The sequence below is a fragment of the Dipodomys spectabilis genome, unplaced genomic scaffold (assembly GCF_019054845.1).
Source record: "Dipodomys spectabilis isolate Male_0828 unplaced genomic scaffold, ASM1905484v1 ptg000043l, whole genome shotgun sequence".
In the NCBI taxonomy this organism is placed as follows: domain Eukaryota; kingdom Metazoa; phylum Chordata; class Mammalia; order Rodentia; family Heteromyidae; genus Dipodomys; species Dipodomys spectabilis.
The window spans coordinates 13,141,015-13,158,806 of record NW_024870720.1 but is presented as its reverse complement, the minus strand read 5'-3'; the positions used below and the strand labels follow the sequence as shown (position 1 = coordinate 13,158,806).

General features: G+C 38.3%; 1 protein-coding gene across 1 annotated transcript in view; it reads left to right on the top strand.

Moving 5' to 3' along the window:
• Positions 1 to 17,792, top strand: part of Fryl (FRY like transcription coactivator) — a 165,922-nt gene that overhangs the window by 108,081 nt on the left and 40,049 nt on the right. The window contains exons 35-46 of the mRNA XM_042677986.1: positions 1,913 to 2,081; positions 3,744 to 3,828; positions 4,411 to 4,523; positions 5,480 to 5,630; positions 6,281 to 6,384; positions 8,996 to 9,181; positions 10,715 to 10,919; positions 12,240 to 12,361; positions 12,936 to 13,126; positions 14,775 to 14,869; positions 15,854 to 16,461; positions 16,801 to 16,898. Coding sequence (XP_042533920.1) covers positions 1,913 to 2,081; positions 3,744 to 3,828; positions 4,411 to 4,523; positions 5,480 to 5,630; positions 6,281 to 6,384; positions 8,996 to 9,181; positions 10,715 to 10,919; positions 12,240 to 12,361; positions 12,936 to 13,126; positions 14,775 to 14,869; positions 15,854 to 16,461; positions 16,801 to 16,898 — 2,127 coding nt within the window. The remainder of the gene's footprint in view (positions 1 to 1,912; positions 2,082 to 3,743; positions 3,829 to 4,410; positions 4,524 to 5,479; positions 5,631 to 6,280; positions 6,385 to 8,995; positions 9,182 to 10,714; positions 10,920 to 12,239; positions 12,362 to 12,935; positions 13,127 to 14,774; positions 14,870 to 15,853; positions 16,462 to 16,800; positions 16,899 to 17,792) is intronic.

Here is a 17,792-nt window from a genome sequence, read left to right as displayed (position 1 = left end):
TAATCCATTCATCTACTGAGGGGCATCTGGGTTGGTTCCATATCTTAGCTATGGTAAATAATGCTGCAATAAACTAGGCCAAGTGTGGCACCAAAAGCAACTAGCTCTTTTATCTACATTATTCTATTTCATTTTAGAATAAATCTTATTTATTTGGTAAATTTTTCAGGGAGAATAGTAATGACTTCAAAACCACACAGCCATATAGGCTTTCGTAGGGCTGTAATTCTGCAATTTAGTAGGACTAGAACTCCAAACCACATCTGTTTGTGAAGTTAGTGAAAGCTTCCTGGAGAAGAGAGTAGAGTTGAGGCTAGAATGCCAACTGAGGGATCTTTAGTGAGACACAGCAAGGACCCTAAGGCAGGAGTGCACACCACATGTTCAGATGGGACTGATCCACAGAACAGAGGATTAGTGAACTGAGCCATTTGGGTAGGAAGTACAGTGTGAGGTCAGTTATCCCTGAAAACCCATGAGAAGATGTTAAATATGATTTAACATTTCACTAGGCAGTTCTCTAAAGTATGGATGCTTATGTTTCTGTGTGCGTATGGGCCATCTGGAGATTTTGACTCTGGAAATAAATCTAGTAAGTTCCAGATGGTGAAAACGTGTACTACTAGAACAACTTTTTTTTATCTTCCCACCCCTCCTCCCTGGCGCTGGGGCTTGAACTCAAGGCCTGGGTACTAGCCCTTACTTTTTCCCCTCATGGATACTGCTCTACCATTTGACCACCGCCCTACTTCCAGCTTTTTGGTGGTCAATTGGAGATAAGAATCTCATAGACTTTTCCTGCCTGAGTTGGGTTCAAACTGCAGTCCTCAGATCTCAGGCTCCTAAGTAGCAGTTCCTGGCTGTTTAGGTCCACATTTTGAGTAGAAATAAAATGCTTTATAAATCTTAAATCAGCCATCTGAACAGCTGAATGATATAAGCACTATAATTGCCCCCCTTCTGTTTTTTTTTATTTGTCGGTCGTGGGGCTTGAACTCTGGGCCTGGGCGCTGTCCCTCAGCTCTTCAGCTCAAGGCAAGCGCTCTACCACTTGGGCTACAGCGCCACTTCCGGTTTTCTGGTGGTTTATTGGAGATAGGAGTCTCACGGTCTCTCCTGCCCGGGCTGGCTTTGAACCGCGATCCTCAGATCTCAGCCTCCTGAGTAGCTAGGATTACAGGCGTGAGCCACTAGTGCCCAGCATTGCCCCCCTTCTGTAGATGAGAAAATGGCAAGTAATTTTGCAGAGGACATAAGCCAGAAGTTAGAGATCTGCACTCCACCCCATACAGGGCACTCTGTGTGGGCTGGTTCTAGTTCTTCCTTGCTGTAATGGCATCTCTGCTGCTTTGTTCAATACAGAGAAGGAGGACGTCAAACTAAGAGATAAATCCTAAAGTTGCAGGCTGACTTGGTAAATATCAAAGAATTTTAGGATGATATTAAACACTTAAGGCATAAACAGAAATTTACATAGAGAAGTTTTTCTTTTTTTTTCTTTTTTATAAAGAAGAAGCAAAGGAATATCATAAAACCATGTGTCTAGCTGGGGACTGGTGGCTCATGCCCGTAAATCCTAGCTACTCAAGAACCTGAATCTGAGGATTATGGTTCAGCGCCAGCCTGGGTACGAAAGTCCATGCAGCTCATGTCCAGAAAACCAGAAGCAGAACTATGGCTCAAGTGATAGTGTTAGTCTTGAGCAAGAGATCTCAGGGACAGCACCCGAGTTCAAGCCCCAGAACTGATGGGGAAACAACAATAAAAAAGCTATGTGCCTGTTGATGGCCTGTTCCTGAGTATATTGTGTTTATTCCTCTTCCACTGTAAGCTGGATTTTTATTAAATGTATCTGGACACATTTATGAGATCAAATTTTTGCTTTTTTCTCTTCCAAACAACTTTTGTGCAGGTGAAGAAAGTTATCGTTTATTTAGGTAGAGACAAAACGATGCAGCTGCTAGAAGAGCTGGTGAGTGAGCTACAGCTGACGGACCCTGTCAGTGCGGGGGTCACTCACATGGACAACCCCCCCTACTACCGCATCACTTCCAGCTGCAAAGTCCCCTCTGTCACCTCAGGTGAGGCACACAAATCTGTGGCTAGTAGCAGAAGACACGTCCGTGTCAGTGCACTTCCTTACCGTTATTGAGAAATCGTAATCAGATAAGAGTCATGCATAGTAACTAATTTGATAAGGTTTGGCAAATCCTCATAGAGCTAAAAAAATTTGGCTGTATGAGAATTGTTTTATACTCTTGAGGGATAAAGCCTTATTCTGAATTAAAATAGAAATAAATATCTCTGTGGAATGAAATTTTTTAATGTAATAGGCATGTTAAATTTATAAAATATATATAAATTATTTTATAAATTATTTGTCTCTCCATTATAATAATTTGATATTATATATCAGACAGTAAATCTAATTGAGTAAAAAGTCTACAGTTTTGTGTAGTAAATTGACAAATTATAGTTACATTATTTTAAAGTACAAAGTATTGTGATTTATACATGTGGTATGGAATCATTAAAGCAAACTAACATCTTAACATAACTTAAACACTTACTATAGTATTTTCAGTTGAAGAAATTACCTCTATAAGGGAATAATCTCCAATGAACATTATAATATCTAAGCTATTGTAGACAAAATTTCTGTTAAACTTTTTTGCTTAGTTTGTACTAAATGCATGTCAATAATATTGTATAAATCAAGATATATATGTCTTTATAATTTACTTGTTTTTATCAAACCTTGTGTCCTAATTTCTAGATGATTCCTAGTATCTCTTCTATTGAAGTTTTTCATTTCTTGAAACTTTTTTAAATTCCTAAGCATTTTGTTGTTGTTTTTAATTTTTTAATTTTTATTGTAAAAGTGATACACAGAGAGGTTAGTTACATAAGTCAGGTAATAAGCCTATGAGGTTTTTAATTAGGATTTTAAAATAGTATCCAATTCATGTTTCATGGTTACACAGTTTTTTTTCTGTATCTAATAAGTTACATAAGTTTTCTTTTTCCAGCTGAAGTTCCTGTTTTTTTGTATTGCTGCTTGTTCTGATTTATTTTCATGAAGCTTTCCTTGCAAGCCTACTAATTCTAGATTTGTCTTTTCATTAGGAGTAAAACCTTACCAGCTCTAGAAGTATAGCTGGAACTTATTGACTGCATCCTTTGCTAAGTGATATCACTATTAGTAATAATCTCAGTAGAAGGTGTGTATGTTTATCTGTGGATTACGTTATCCACAAACATGCACACTGTCTTCCAGCCTCCAAAAGGCCAATGGGTAGGAAGGGTACAGGGTCGGAGAGGTGATTTCAGTGTGTCCTAGTTCAGAAACCCTCTAAAGAACTCATTACAAAAGATTCTTAGGAAGCAAGCCATTCAGAATACTGAGTACCTCTTTAGACTATCAAACAATTCTATTTGCAGCACTGCTGTCAACCCTACTTACAGGTGCTCTGTGCTCATCCCCCAGCCTTGAGGAGGTGCAACATTATAAAAGCTTCTTAGCTTCCCTCACTTCCTGCCATTGTAACACTTAATTACTTCTTTGTCTACTTGTTGTCAAGCGGCCAATAATGTACTGCTGATGTCTTTTTCTTCTGTGTCTTTATGAGTACATTCTTTTTTAAAAAATCAGTTTGCTTTCATTTCAATGGAGTTTTTGACTGACATCTTTTGTCTTTTTCTATCTTCTAAGTTAACAGGGACTGTTTTATTTTCCATGACAGGAACTACTTCTAGTAGCAATACAATGGTAGCTCCCACTGATGGCAACCTTGACAATAAGCCCATAAAAGAAAACCTAGAGGAGAGGTAATTCCTTCTGTTTTCTTCTTTAACCTTTCAGTGTGACAGATACTGATTGTCATCAAAGTTACTGGTAATTTCTGCCTTGGAATGTGTATTTCCTTGTTACATTCAGTGGAAAAATTTTCACATTGACCTTGAAAATGTAAAGATGCTGATATACTCGGTTTCTTAATATTCAGTAAGGAAAGGTGAAAAGGTGGAATATGATGTCATTGTCCCAATGCCCCCACTGCTGGAGACTGAACCTAGGTCCTCACTCACATCTCACAAAGCCCTCTGCCGGAGGTTCATCCTCAGCCACAATAAGTCATCCTTCCATTTGCTTTCCTTTCAAGGCTTTTCTAAATGAGATAACGTTTTAAATAAAGTAGATTTCAGGAGACTCCCTACTTTAAGAAAAGCTGTAGCTATAGATAATTGACTATAAGCTTACGCTTTTGAGAGATCGAAATTAATACATGCTAACATAAACTTTTACTAGGATGTTGTGCCTTGTGTGTTTCTCTAAGCAATAAAGAGTTGAACATAAAGCACAGATACCACTTTACCATGAACTATGATTGACTTCCCTTCTTGTTCCTGTAGCTATGTGCATCTGGACATCTACAGTGGACTGAACAGTCACTTAAACCGCCAACATCACAGACTAGAATCTCGGTACAGTAGCAGCTCTGGAGGATCTTATGAAGAAGAAAAAAGTAATACATTCCAAACGTCTTTATAAAACCTTGTTGATGAGATGTGTTGTTGATTGTATTAAAGTTAACTGTATTTTTCCAGAAAATTATTTTTTTAAATGTATATAACTGCCACTAGTGGTGTTCCAATCTAACCTGAAGCAATTTAAATAGTGAGTAAAAAGCCCAAACAAACGCTTTTCTTAAGATGAATCAAAAGGAAGTAGAATTGGTTTTGAAGAAGCATCATAGGGCAGAAGCAACCTGCTCTTTTTGAACAGGTTTGCTTTTTTCTGTACAGATTCTCATTTTTCTAACATGTACTTGCTTGGATTGCCAAGGGAGTCATTCACTGGAGTCTCATTATAACATTAAGGTAGGTAGAAGAAAAGCTCAAGTTTTTCAACCAGGAAGAAACCCTGGAGGTGATCTGGCCCAATCTCCATTTTGTGCATGATGGAACTGAGGTCCAGAGAGGTTAAGTGACTTACCTATGTCACACAGAATTCACATTTCCTGACATTTTTTTACTGCACCCTGCAGCCCGACTGTGGTAGAACAGATTGCTGTACTAGCTGGGTTTGTGTTGGCCCAGGAAATTTAAGCCAGATAGGCAGCTTCACCTATACAGTGATCTGGCTTGGTCATCATTTGAGCAGTCATAAGGAGGACCAATGCAATTTTGTTTTGATATAAAGGATGGAATCTGCAGTGATAGATCTATCTGTCATCTGTTTATCACCTATCTATCTCTGTTTGTTTCTTCCCCTGGTCCCCACCTCTACCTCTGTCTCTTCCCTCTGCCTAATTTGATAATATCTGTACCCAGGTCTTCCTAGCAAACATATGTCAAAATAGTGGGAAATTATATTTGATCACTTTCCAATGCTATAAATAGTTGTTGATGTCTTACTAGAGGTTGCTTATATTGGCAGAAATGAGATGGTGTAGAAAATGAGATCATTTTATTTTGATAGGTGATTCAATGCCACTTTATTCTAATTGGCGACTGAAAGTGATGGAGCATAACCAAGGAGAGCCACTGCCCTTCCCACCAGCTGGAGGCTGCTGGTCACCACTGGTGGATTACGTGCCTGAAACGTCAACACCTGGATTACCTCTTCACAGGTGGACTAGAGCATCACTCCTATTCACATGGGCCACGCTGAGCACTTCAGCTTTCCTCTTGCTATCTGACAACACAGAATAGAAGCCATCTTCTTTATCGAGATACTGAACCAAATTAGTCCAACAGCTTTCCATTTTATGAAATCTAAAAAATTTGGTACTTTAACTGTGCGATTGATAGTATAAGATCTAATTCTGCTGCTGCTTTTCTGGGTGTCTGGCATAGTTACTTGACCTTTCTGGGACCCAGTTACTACATCTGAAAAAAATGTGACTTTTTTGTAGTCAGCACTTCTATTTTGAATTGACGTCCCCTGAGCAAAATCACACTAGAACAATGTCTGCATTCTTTCAGAATTTAGCCATGCCCCAAATCTGTGTTGAACACCTACTTTGTGGCAAGGAATGAGCCGGGTTTTAAGGTTGAAAGATAAAATGAAGACCTTGACTCAAGGACCTCTAAGCCCTTATTTTTTATTCTAAGCTGTCACTTTTAACAGTTTCTTCAGCTGCATTGGTTATTCCTTTTGTTTCCTTGAGAAGTATTTTTGCCATTAAATACAATCCTCAAGTCTTTAAATGATTTGTTCAAACCTTTGACCAGGTTCCTCAGATCTGGTAAATCATTGATTATAGTCTCTTTGTCACAGGTGTAACATCGCGGTGATCCTTCTGACTGATCTGATCATTGATCACAGTGTGAAGGTGGAATGGGGAAGCTATCTCCATCTTCTTCTTCATGCAATTTTTATAGGTAAGAAATTCCATTGTTCAGTTTCTTCATTTTATGTTTATATGACAATTTGAAGGACATTTAAAAGAAAGCTTTTAGACATTTCTATTATTTCCATGATACTTTGCCAGTCTAAGGGGGAGTCATTCTCATCCTGATTTCTTTTCCTCTGTTTTTTGTTGTTGGTACTGGGGTTTAAACTCATCCTCCGGTGTACTCAGCTTACTTGCTCAGCTGGTGCTCTATCACTTGAGCTACATTTCCAACCTTGCTCTTTGCTGGTTATTTTGAAGACAGAGTCTCATGAACTTTCCTACATAGGCTGGCATCAAATCATGATCCTCCCAATCTCAGCCTCCTGAGTAGTTAGGATTAAAGGCATGAGCCACTGGCACTCAGCACATTTTTTTCCTATTAATATACATTAATAGTATTAGTATTAATTAGATATGTACAATGTATGTACAATGTATTTGGAGTAAGTTCACTGTCTCTACAATATTCCCTTGGCTCCCTCTCCACCTTTCTGGACAGTACCAAATGGATTTCATCATGCTTTCTTCATGTCTACATATGTAATGTACTTGGATCTTCTTCACCATTTAACTGCTCCTTCACCTGCTCCTTCTAATCCCATCCCCCAACAATTTCCCTTTTATACTTATGCCCCATTACTATTACTACTTTCAAGACCATCATTCGTTTAGGTCTAGATTCCATATGTAAGTGCAAACATGAGATAATTTGGCTTTTTAGCTTATCTCACTCAACATGCAAACCTTAGCCTTATTTCCAATCGCAAGTATGTTTATTTGCAGCCATGGGATCAAACTCAGGTCTGTACATGAGAAGAAAGCACTCTACCACTGAGATGTCCTTATCCATGTTCTCCCCGAGTCATCCTTAGTCTTATTCCTATCCTGTGCCCCCTGAAATCCCCAAACCAACACGTGTACACTCTATCAGGCAAAATTCTGTAATTCAAACAGAAATTATCTGTAGGATCAGAAGCTACCAGGTTGAATGGAAATGCAAATATATTGTGTTTTTCACTGTTGCACAGTGATATTATACCTGAAACGCCAAGTGTAACAAACAAATGAGCTCTATCGTGACTTTAAAATAAAAAAAAGCTTTGTTGCTTTTAGGATTGGCTTCCTGCAGCAAATCAAGGTAGTGATCTTCTTGTGCTTGCTGGCTGGCAGTCAACCACTAACCCATACCTCCAGCCCTATTTTTTGCTATTTATTTTTAGGGTAAGGTCTTGCTTCCTCTGTGTCACTGAATCCAGCTTCCACTGTGGAAATGGAGTCTTGGATTTTTCTGCTGGAGCTGGCCTAGAGTCATGATCCTCCTGATCTTAGCCTCTCAAGTAGCTAGGATTATTTATAAGCATAGGCCCTTGGCACCTAGCAGTTCAGACATTTTATACTACTTGTTGGATGTACGTGTGCGTGTATGCACTTGCATGCGCAAGCACACACAGACACACACATATACACACACAAAGCCTACCCTTCAAGTTTTTGCATTTATATTTAGTATATAGTATAACAGGAATAATTTCCATGCCATCACTGAATTTTGGGCCTGAAACAAATTTAAAACTTACTGTGATTCTCTTAAGAGACTATTTAGTCTGGGGTCTGAGAATGTGGCTCGGTGGTAGAGTGCTTGCCTTGCATATATGAGACCCTGGTTTCAATTCCTTAGCACCACATAAGCAGAAAAAGCTGGAAGTGGCACTGTGGTGGAGCACTAGCCTTGAGCTGAAGAGCTGAGGGACAGCGCCCAGGCCCAGAGTTTAGGTCCCACAACCAACAACAAGAACAACAAAAAAAGAGACTATTTAATCTGAAAGAAGAGAAAACAGAAAGAAAAAAATAAAAAGACAGGATAAATAATTTTGAAATGCATTGCAACCATATATGAAAATAGCGTAAGAGCCTGATAAAAGCTAATAACCAAGTGGAGGGGCTTAGAAAGAGAAACAGGCTCTGTCAGGGGGTGGGATATAGGGAGAGAAGAGGCTAGCAAGGAGAGTAAAAGATGATGAACTTGGTGTAAGTAAATTGTTTGCATCTATGAAAATACAGTGAGCGTGAGATTGGATTATATTGTAAACATGTGGAAATGTTCACCCCATATAACTAATGTAATAAACAAAACAAAATATGGTGATTCTTCCTATGACAGTAGGCTTCTATGGAAGTGTAGAGAACAATAAAAAATAAGGCATGTAATGCCTCATATTCTGTGTATCCAGTGGACATATGATTCACCGGGTTCATGGATTTGACTAACCATGTTTGTAAATGTTTTGGGGGAGCGTTTGGGAGAAGTGTGGGATTTGTGTCTATAGTGAACAGGTCTATTTTTTTTTCATTATTTCCTAGTCAGTATTATGTTGCAACTGTTTTCTGGGTGTTACACGTAACCTCCAGTTGAGTATAAAGGAGGAGGTGTGCTATATGCAGATATTCCTCCATTTAGAAGAGACTTACACATTGATGGTAATTGGTGGAACCAGTTCCCTGGGTTAACGGAAATTTCTGCCTTTCTTTGACATGGGTTTGGCAGCAAGTGTGCTCTTTTCTTCTGAGTGATGATGGTTTTCCTGTGTCCTTTTCAGGGTTTGATCACTGCCACCCTGAGGTGTATGAACATTGTAAACGCCTGCTTCTGCACTTATTAATAGTGATGGGACCCAACAGTAACATCCGAACTGTTGCTTCTGTCCTACTCAGGAACAAGGAGTTCAATGAGCCCAGGGTGCTGACAGTCAAACAAATTGCACACTTAGATTATACTTTCACAGGTATTCATTTACTCTACATCTATAGTTTTAAACAAGAACTATTCTTCAATACTATGGAATTCAGTGATGTACTAGAATAAACAGCATTTCATATACTAACTAAACTTTTAAAATTATTATTATTTATTTATTATCATACTGTTTTAAATGCCATTTTGTTATTTATTCACCAGTTAATGAATTCATTAAGCTAGAACATTTGGGTCTGTATTGCTCTTAAGGACCTCGTATCACACAAAATTTATGTTTTGAATGTGTTTGTTAAGCTTACAATGAAAGTGCTTCATAGATTGAGTGCTATTTACGAAAATTTAGTGATTTATATTTGATTGCTTCCACTCCCAAAATAAAAAAAAATGACCAAGTTGGGCATGAAAATTCATATTCAATTGATTATCTTTGCTGCATTTAAAATCTTACATATTTTGAAGGTGCAGTTATTGAGACTGTAGCATAAAAGTGATTTCCCTGTCTGTTTTTTTGTTTCTGTTGTCCTTTACTATCAGAGTTCCACGGGTTCTTTCCTGATGGCTCCCACCTTGTTCCACTCAGTCATACCATCAGGCTAAAAACAGATTGAAATACAATTATCCTTTTTAAAAAATTATTTAAAACCTTGTCATTTACCCAAAAGCATATAGTTAGTAAGAAAGTAGTTTTTGGAAACTTTTAAAAGCAAGCTTTTAAAACTGTGTAACCTTTTTAAAACTACATTTAAAGTAAGATTTTTAAAACTATTGTTAAAAGAAAAATAGAATAAAACATACTGCTTTTTTAATGTTAATTCACTTTATTTAAAATTCCATAATTGGTGTTTGCTTTTTTTTTTTGGTCGGTTGTGGGGTTTGAACTCTGAGCTTAGGTGCTGTCCCTATGCTTTTCAGCTCAAAGCAAGTGCTCTACCACTTGAGCCACAGCACCACTTCTGGTTTATTAGAGATAGGAGTCTCATGGACTTTTCTGCCTGGGCTGGCTTTGAACCATGATCCTCAAATCTCAGCCTCCTAAGTAGCTAGGATTACAGGCATGAGCCACCGGCGCCCAGCTGGTTGTTTGCATTTTAGTCTTCTTTTGTCGTTTTGGGAATATAGTATTCAATAATAACTTGGAATAATATTTGCTGCTTTACTATAGATATTAGAAAAAGATACTAAAATCTTTTTTAAATAAAATGAGTCAAAACATAGACTTTTCCACAAGGAATTAAAAATCAGTTTGTATTACAGAAAAGGGGCTTGTTTAATATAGGTTGATAAAATATTAAGTAATTGGCACTTGCGTTGGTTTTTTGGCAGATGGCAGCAGAGAACTGCCTGCTAAATGCAGATTGCTGAGTTACTGATCTGCTGCAAACAAATTCACTTACTGTGATTGTGCTTCTGAGGGTCATCAGCAGAGCCGAGTTACATCTGCTCGCACAGACAGATGCCCTCCGTGTCCCATATAGTCTATGAGTGTCCATGGATAGGGTAGTTCTGTAAGTGTCCTGTAGATTCTTCCTGTGGGTTACTCATGACAAGCTTTCTCTTTCAGCAGGCATTAATGATTTTATACCTGATTACCAGCCCTCCCCTATGACCGACTCAGGGCTTAGCTCAAGTTCTACCTCTTCTAGTATCAGCTTAGGAAACAACAGCGCTGCCATTTCACACCTGCACACCACCCTTCTCAACGAGGTGGACATCTCAGTGGAACAGGATGGAAAAGTCAAAACCCTCATGGAATTCATTACCTCAAGGTAATGCAGCTCTTACCATCCCAACAGTTAAGCCATGTTTGTACAAATTGGTATTATGTGGTATTTTGAAGATCATGATGCAATTAGATGCTTTCTTATTTTACATGGATACAGTTATACCTGAGAAGAGTGAATCATGCCTGGTTACTAACTGCGAAAGAAAATACACTATTGTCTCAATGTATAAATACTCTAGTTTCCTTCATTATCAACCAGCCAGCAAATGCTTATGTATAGTCTACTCTAGGCAAAAAACTGTAACACCAAAGAAGATAAGATGGGAAGAAGGGATCTGGTGGCCCACAGAAAAAGCCAAAGCACTGGGTCATGGGGAAGCAAAAGATGTTTGGAAATAGGAGTCATCCATTCTGGCTGGTATACTGAGAAAGAGTTTTTCTAGACAAGCTTTCATTAAAACTCTTTTAAAAATTCAAGCTGGAAAGCCATGAAACCAAGGCCTGTGGTTATAGATGCCCTTTAAAAAATCAGTGAGCTAGTGTTCTACCAGCTACATGGCATGTAGTGTAAAGGTAGAGCACTTACCTAGCATGTGAGTCCCTTGGTTCAGTCCTCCACTCTGGACATTGAGCTAAATGAGGAGGGGGAGAAAGATAATGCATTTGTGTAGAAAAGCAGCCTCAGAGCAGTGAATAGCATACCCATGTACAAGGTATTGAAGGCACTTGGAGCGTAAGCTTAGCCACAGTGGTGGCCTTGAGACTACAACAGTTTTGGGGGGTTTTTAACTTTTTTTTTTTTTTTTTTGGTTGTGGGGCTTGAACTCTGGGCCTGGGTGCCGTCCCTCAGCTCTTCAGCTCAAGGCTAGTGCTCTACCACTGGAGCCAAAGCGCCACTTCTAGCTTTTTTTGCTTATGTGGTGCTGAGGGATCGAACCCAGGGCCTCATGCATGCAAAGCAAGCACTCTACCACTGAGCCACCTTCCCAGTCCCTCCCTATAGTTTTATTAAGTAACTTGTTTTCTTTGCATTGAACAGATAAATCATCTTCTTTGCCTTATCTGGACACAATCTAGCCTTTACAAATTAAGTTTTGCTTGTGACACTTATAGTAACCGACAGACAAATACATCATCTTTTTCTTTTACTTTTTAGAAAATTTGATGTTATTGAAAGTCATTGTTGAAATTATGCATTTCTTTCAACTATTCCATATCCATATATACAAATAATAAAAATAGATCATAACCTGCTGTTGAGTTATTGAACTGATATCCGTTCTACTTGTTTAAGCACAGTTTAGGGGAGTAAAACTTAAAAGAAAGTTATAAACAAGGAAATTCCTCTATTCTCTGTTTTTAGGAAAAGGGGGCCTCTTTGGAACCATGAGGATGTCTCTGCCAAGAACTCCAGCATAAAGAGTGCTGAACAGTTAACTACATTTTTAAAACATGTGGTTTCTGTTTTTAAGCAGTCAAGCTCAGGTATCTTTCAGTAACCACTTTTAGAAAATAATTGTTTTAATGGGATGTTTTAATGTGCTGTTGAAATTGTGATAAAACAGCTGAAAGTAGATTGTTGTTCATGTGTGAATCAAAACTTTTTAGCAAAGTTTTTTTTAACTTGTTAATGATTACAGGTCTGTTCTAGTTGTAGAAACATTAAGTCATTACTTAAACATAAGAATCTTACCTGTGTAATGTAGGGTCCTTAGTTTTGTGGGTGATAGCATCATAAAATTATAATTGAGAATTATGGAAATTTATATTAAGGGAAAATAGAGATGATAAAAATTCCTTCTTAAACTAATAATTCTTCTAAAATCTAAAATTTAACACAGCAAAACAATGAGTAAAAATATATATGTTTCTACAGCATTGGTCTTGCTTCTAGGGACATTCACAATGACTGGAGATACTCTTGTTTCCTTTGCTGGGTAGGTCCAAGGAGTGGGTCGAGAGAGTCCAGAGATATTGGTATATGTGATTCCAGTTTTAAATGTGATTATAACCCCTATAGTCCATAAAAATAAGAACTACATGCTTGTTTCCTTTGCAGAAGGCATTCATTTGGAACATCATCTTAGTGAAGTTGCTCTGCAAACGGCGCTTTCTTGTTCTTCTCGACACTATGCTGGGAGATCCTTTCAGATTTTCAGGGCCCTGAAGCAGCCACTGTCTGCAGCTACACTTTCTGATGTTCTCTCCAGGCTTGTGGAAACTGTAGGGGACCCAGGAGAAGACGCCCAGGTGGGTCGTTGCATTCTTTTGACAGTTATTGGACAGTTTCTGGTGGTCAAACACTTGTTGCTAAATAGTCCTGTAGGTAGAGCTAAATGATGGTCATATAAAATTGCTCATTCCAAGTTAGCACACAGGCAGATAATTAAGACAACTTAAAGTTTTGTACTTACTATTGAATAATCTGAAAAATATATTTAATAACCTAGAGTTTACATCATACAGTCTTTTACCTGGCAGAGAAAGCTTTACAGACACAGGACACAGCTGAATACTATCCCAGAATGATAAAGGAAGTTGAATTTAAATAACAGGAAAAAAGGTTAGATTTTGGTTTTAAAGACCATTAAATGAAATATTGCAGTACATAACTTAAACTTGATGTGAAAATTGAACTAGGAAAATTGAGGGGATGGGTGAATTGGGAGAGAGGTAGGAGAATTATGAAAGGGCTGACATTGATGAAGATGTATTGTACTTATAAACTGAGTTATAAACTGAATTGATACGTTTTGTACAATTCCGTAAAGTTACTAATAGTCATTTTTTAAAAAGAACTTAGGTTTGTACAGTTCAGTGATTTTATTAGCCCTTCCCTAGAACTTGGAGGTCCAGCACACATAATACAATTTTATTTGGTAATAGATGCTATGGAAATAATTTTGAGTAGTAGGCAATTAAGGAACAATGACTGTGAAGAAAATTTTGTGGAGTAGGAGATGAAGGAGCTATGATTGATGGGAAATTGTTTCATGTATGATCTAGTTTTTGAATAGTGCGACACCTGAGTCCAATGAGAAGAAAGCAAGAGAAAGAAGTACAGTGACTCGGGGTAGAGGCAGTAGGGTTTTTGCATCTTGTTTTGTTGTGTTATTTTGAGGTGAATTTTGAAAACAAATGTGACTAGCATGTACTGAGGGTATGTCAGGAGGAGATGATGAGAATGCCCTGGCAAGAGGTTTGGCCTTACCCCTTCAGGCATCTGGGTGGTTTCCATTGGAAGCAGAAGAATGGGCAAGAGGTTTTTGTGAAAATGCAGGCTGGGATAGTGGTACATTAGATCTATCACAGGAAAGCTGTGGGCACAGCAAAAGGTAGTCATATTTAGAGTTTTGTTGAAGGAGTGGGTGGTAGAGGGGTTACTGGGGCTTGAACTCAGGGCCTGGGCTCTGTCCATGAGCTTTTTCACTCAAGGCTGGTGCTCTATCACTTGACCCTCAGCTATACTTCCAGTTTTTTGGTTGTTCATTGAAGATAAGAGTCTCACTAACTCTTGCAGGGACTGACTTCAAACTGCAGTCTTCAGATCTCAGCCACCTGAGTAGCTAGTATTCTAGGCCTAAGCAACCAGTACCTGATAGAGCATACTTTTAAGGTGATATTTTTAACACTTGCTGCTAAACTCAGCTTACAACTTCTAATAAAAGAACAAAGAAGGCTCTTAGACTTGTCACCTGAGAAATTTCAGGTAAATTATAGAGTCATTTTAAGCAATTTATGCCATTAGTTTGATGAGTTTTTATCAGTCAGCAAAATTATGTTACTCAGGAGTTTATTTTGTGATATTAATGTCAAGTTGGTTCAATTTAAAATCTCATCAGGAAGTCCGTTGCAAATTTTTTTCAAGCATAATTAAGACCTGTCCTTCTTTCCCCAGGGATTTGTAATTGAGCTGCTTCTCACCTTGGAATCTGCAATTGATACTTTGGCGGAGACCATGAAACATTATGATCTTCTTTCTGCCCTTTCTCAGTAAGACCTTCAACCAAGGAGTCTATTGAATATGGGATACCAGTATCAAAATGCATATAACATTGTGTTAATCCAACACCAGCAGTGAGAGTACCCCAAAAATGAGATGGCTGAGTAGAGTGGGACACAGGCTTGAGACAGAGAGGGCTTGGATTGTCCTGGAGCTCACGGTGCCAGTGCAGCGCTTCCGGTGTCCATGTCCTTACTCTCTACTATTGGGCTCCGTCTACAAGCCCCATTGCTGCCACACTGAGTCTCTGTGCTACCCAAGTGACTTCCTAGGACACACTCCCTCTGAAGCAACCTTTCCTCCTGTGTTCTCTGCCTTTCAAGGTTCAGCTCAAGTATGGCCTTCGAGCTAAACATTTCTAACTCCCTCAAGGGAATTCTCAGTGTTGCCTTAATATTCAAATAATTGTCATTAACAGTATAAATCTATACATATGTCTTGTCTGGCACCTTCAATAGTCTTGACTTAATTTCCCTGCTTTTTGAATACACACTCCTGGTGCATTTAGAAGGCCTTCAGTGAGTATTGTTTTTCTCAGTAATGGCTGGATATGATTCGAAGAAGGAGAAATCAGAGTTAGAGTTTTGAGTTTGGTTTTCTTGGAGACAATGTGCCATGTAAAGAAACAGGCACACCAGGACTGTCCAGCTTGAAGATGATAAGCCAACAAGGCCTGTTCTGGACATGCTTCATTCCTAAATCCCAGAGCTGACAGTAAGTGATTACTGTAGCAGTATTTTCTCAGCAATTCAAATCTCATCCTACCTCAAAAGCAATGCCCACAGTATAAATGGTACTCTTTGTTGTACATTTTCTCTGGAGGCAGAACTAAAAATTGAGGAAAGAAAGTCAGTTATACTAAAACAGAATTTTCCTGGTTATAGTTACTGTCTTTAGTTTTCAAGGGTATAAAGTTAATGTAAAAAGAAATGATTTAGACATGCATTCATTGTTTCTTTTCTTCCCTTCCAAAGAACCTCATACCGTGATCCTATAATGGGAAACAAGTATGCAGCTAACAGGAAAAGCACTGGACAACTCAATCTAAGCACAAGTCCCATTAATAGTAGCAGTTATTTGGGATCCAACAGTAATACAAGAAGTAACTCTCTGAGATTAAGTTTAATTGGTGACCGAAAAGGTGACCGGCGGCGCAGTAACACACTGGATATAATGGATGGACGGATAAACCATAGCAATAGCTTAGCTAGGACTAGAAGCCTTTCCTCTCTGCGGGAGAAAGGCACATATGACGTGCAGTCCACTACTGAGCCTACCAACTTGATGGCCACCATCTTTTGGATAGCAGCATCTTTATTAGAATCAGACTATGAATATGAATACCTCCTGGCTCTCAGACTTCTCAACAAACTGCTTATCCACTTGCCTTTGGATAAATCGGAGAGTCGAGAGAAGATTGAAAATGTACAAAACAAATTGAAGTGGAATAATTTTCCAGGCCTTCAACAGCTCTTCCTTAAAGGTTTTACCTCAGTATCTACTCAAGAAATGACCGTACACCTCCTCAGTAAACTTATTTCTGTCTCCAAACACACATTGGTGGATCCTTCCCAGTTGTCAGGTGATGTTAATATAATTGTAGCAACGTTAATATAATGGCATTTTAATGTAATTGAAGTATGAAGTCATATTTGTTTTGAAATCTGCTTTCTGCCATGTGTTTTTAATTCATTACATAGCTTAAGTTATCTAAAGGATGTAAAAGATCAAGTATCCCAGGAAAGGAAAAGTAAACTGTTGCTGCAAACACCTTGGGCTGGGGGACTGACTCCAGTGAAAGTATGCCTACCTAGCCAAGGCTCTAACACCACCAAAAATGAAATAAAATTAAATAAGTAAAGTACCTTAAACTTTTTAAATGGTATGCAATAAAATTGGTTGTTTGTTTGTTTTTTGATAGGCTTTCCTCTTAACATCCTTTGCTTATTGCCTCATTTAATCCAGCATTTTGACAGCCCAACTCAGTTTTGCAGAGAAACAGCTAGCCGGATAGCAAAGGTAAGCAAGTCCTATGCTACAAATAATACTATAAGGAAATTGCTCTTAAGTTTCTTCTAGGGAGCCTCATAGAAATCTTACTGTTTTGTCATATGGGAAATTGACATTTAAATGTTCGTTCTCTTTGTGCATATAAGAATTACCTATAATGTAAGTTACAACTATTCAAGTAATAGTGAATAAAGTTATTAATTAGTGTAACCCTCCTCTTGAGTCTGAGTCATTTTCTGCTCTTTTTCTCTCCTCTCTATCTCTCTGTCAGTTTCTCACTATCAGATATTGACCCAGCACTGGGTTAAAGCTGGTAATACAATACTAAGCAAAGTAGTCAAATACCCTGTGAATCTCAGAGTGGGACCTGCAGTCAGGGAGATAGGCAGTTACCATCAAGTGTGATACTTTCTCAGTGATAGTGAAGAACTTTTTAGCAGCACATACATGTATGCGTAGAGGAAGTCCTATCTTCCTCTGGAACGTATCCAAGACAGAATAGGACTAACAAAGTAAGATCTCCTGATAAGAGGCCATGTGTGGGTTTGGAGGTTGAAGGATTGACATGTGAAAGACCACAAAGAACAGGGCATAATGTATTTGAGATTCTGAAAGTTCTCCCATAGTGTTTGTCTTTTTTGCTTTCAACATTCTTCTCTGCTTTCTTCATTCCTTTTTCCTCTTTAGATCTTAAGTTTTAGAAGAATATGATTTTGATGTTTTGTCTTTTTTAATGATTTCCTATCTTAAGAACAATAAAGACTCCCCTCAAAGTGTTATGGTTCATGACCTATAATCTTAGCACTTGGGAGGCAAAATGAATATGAGTTTGAGGGCGGAGTAGGGGGAAAGAGAAGAAACAAAAATAAAGAACAATAAGGAATTCTTAAATAGCTTTCCTTC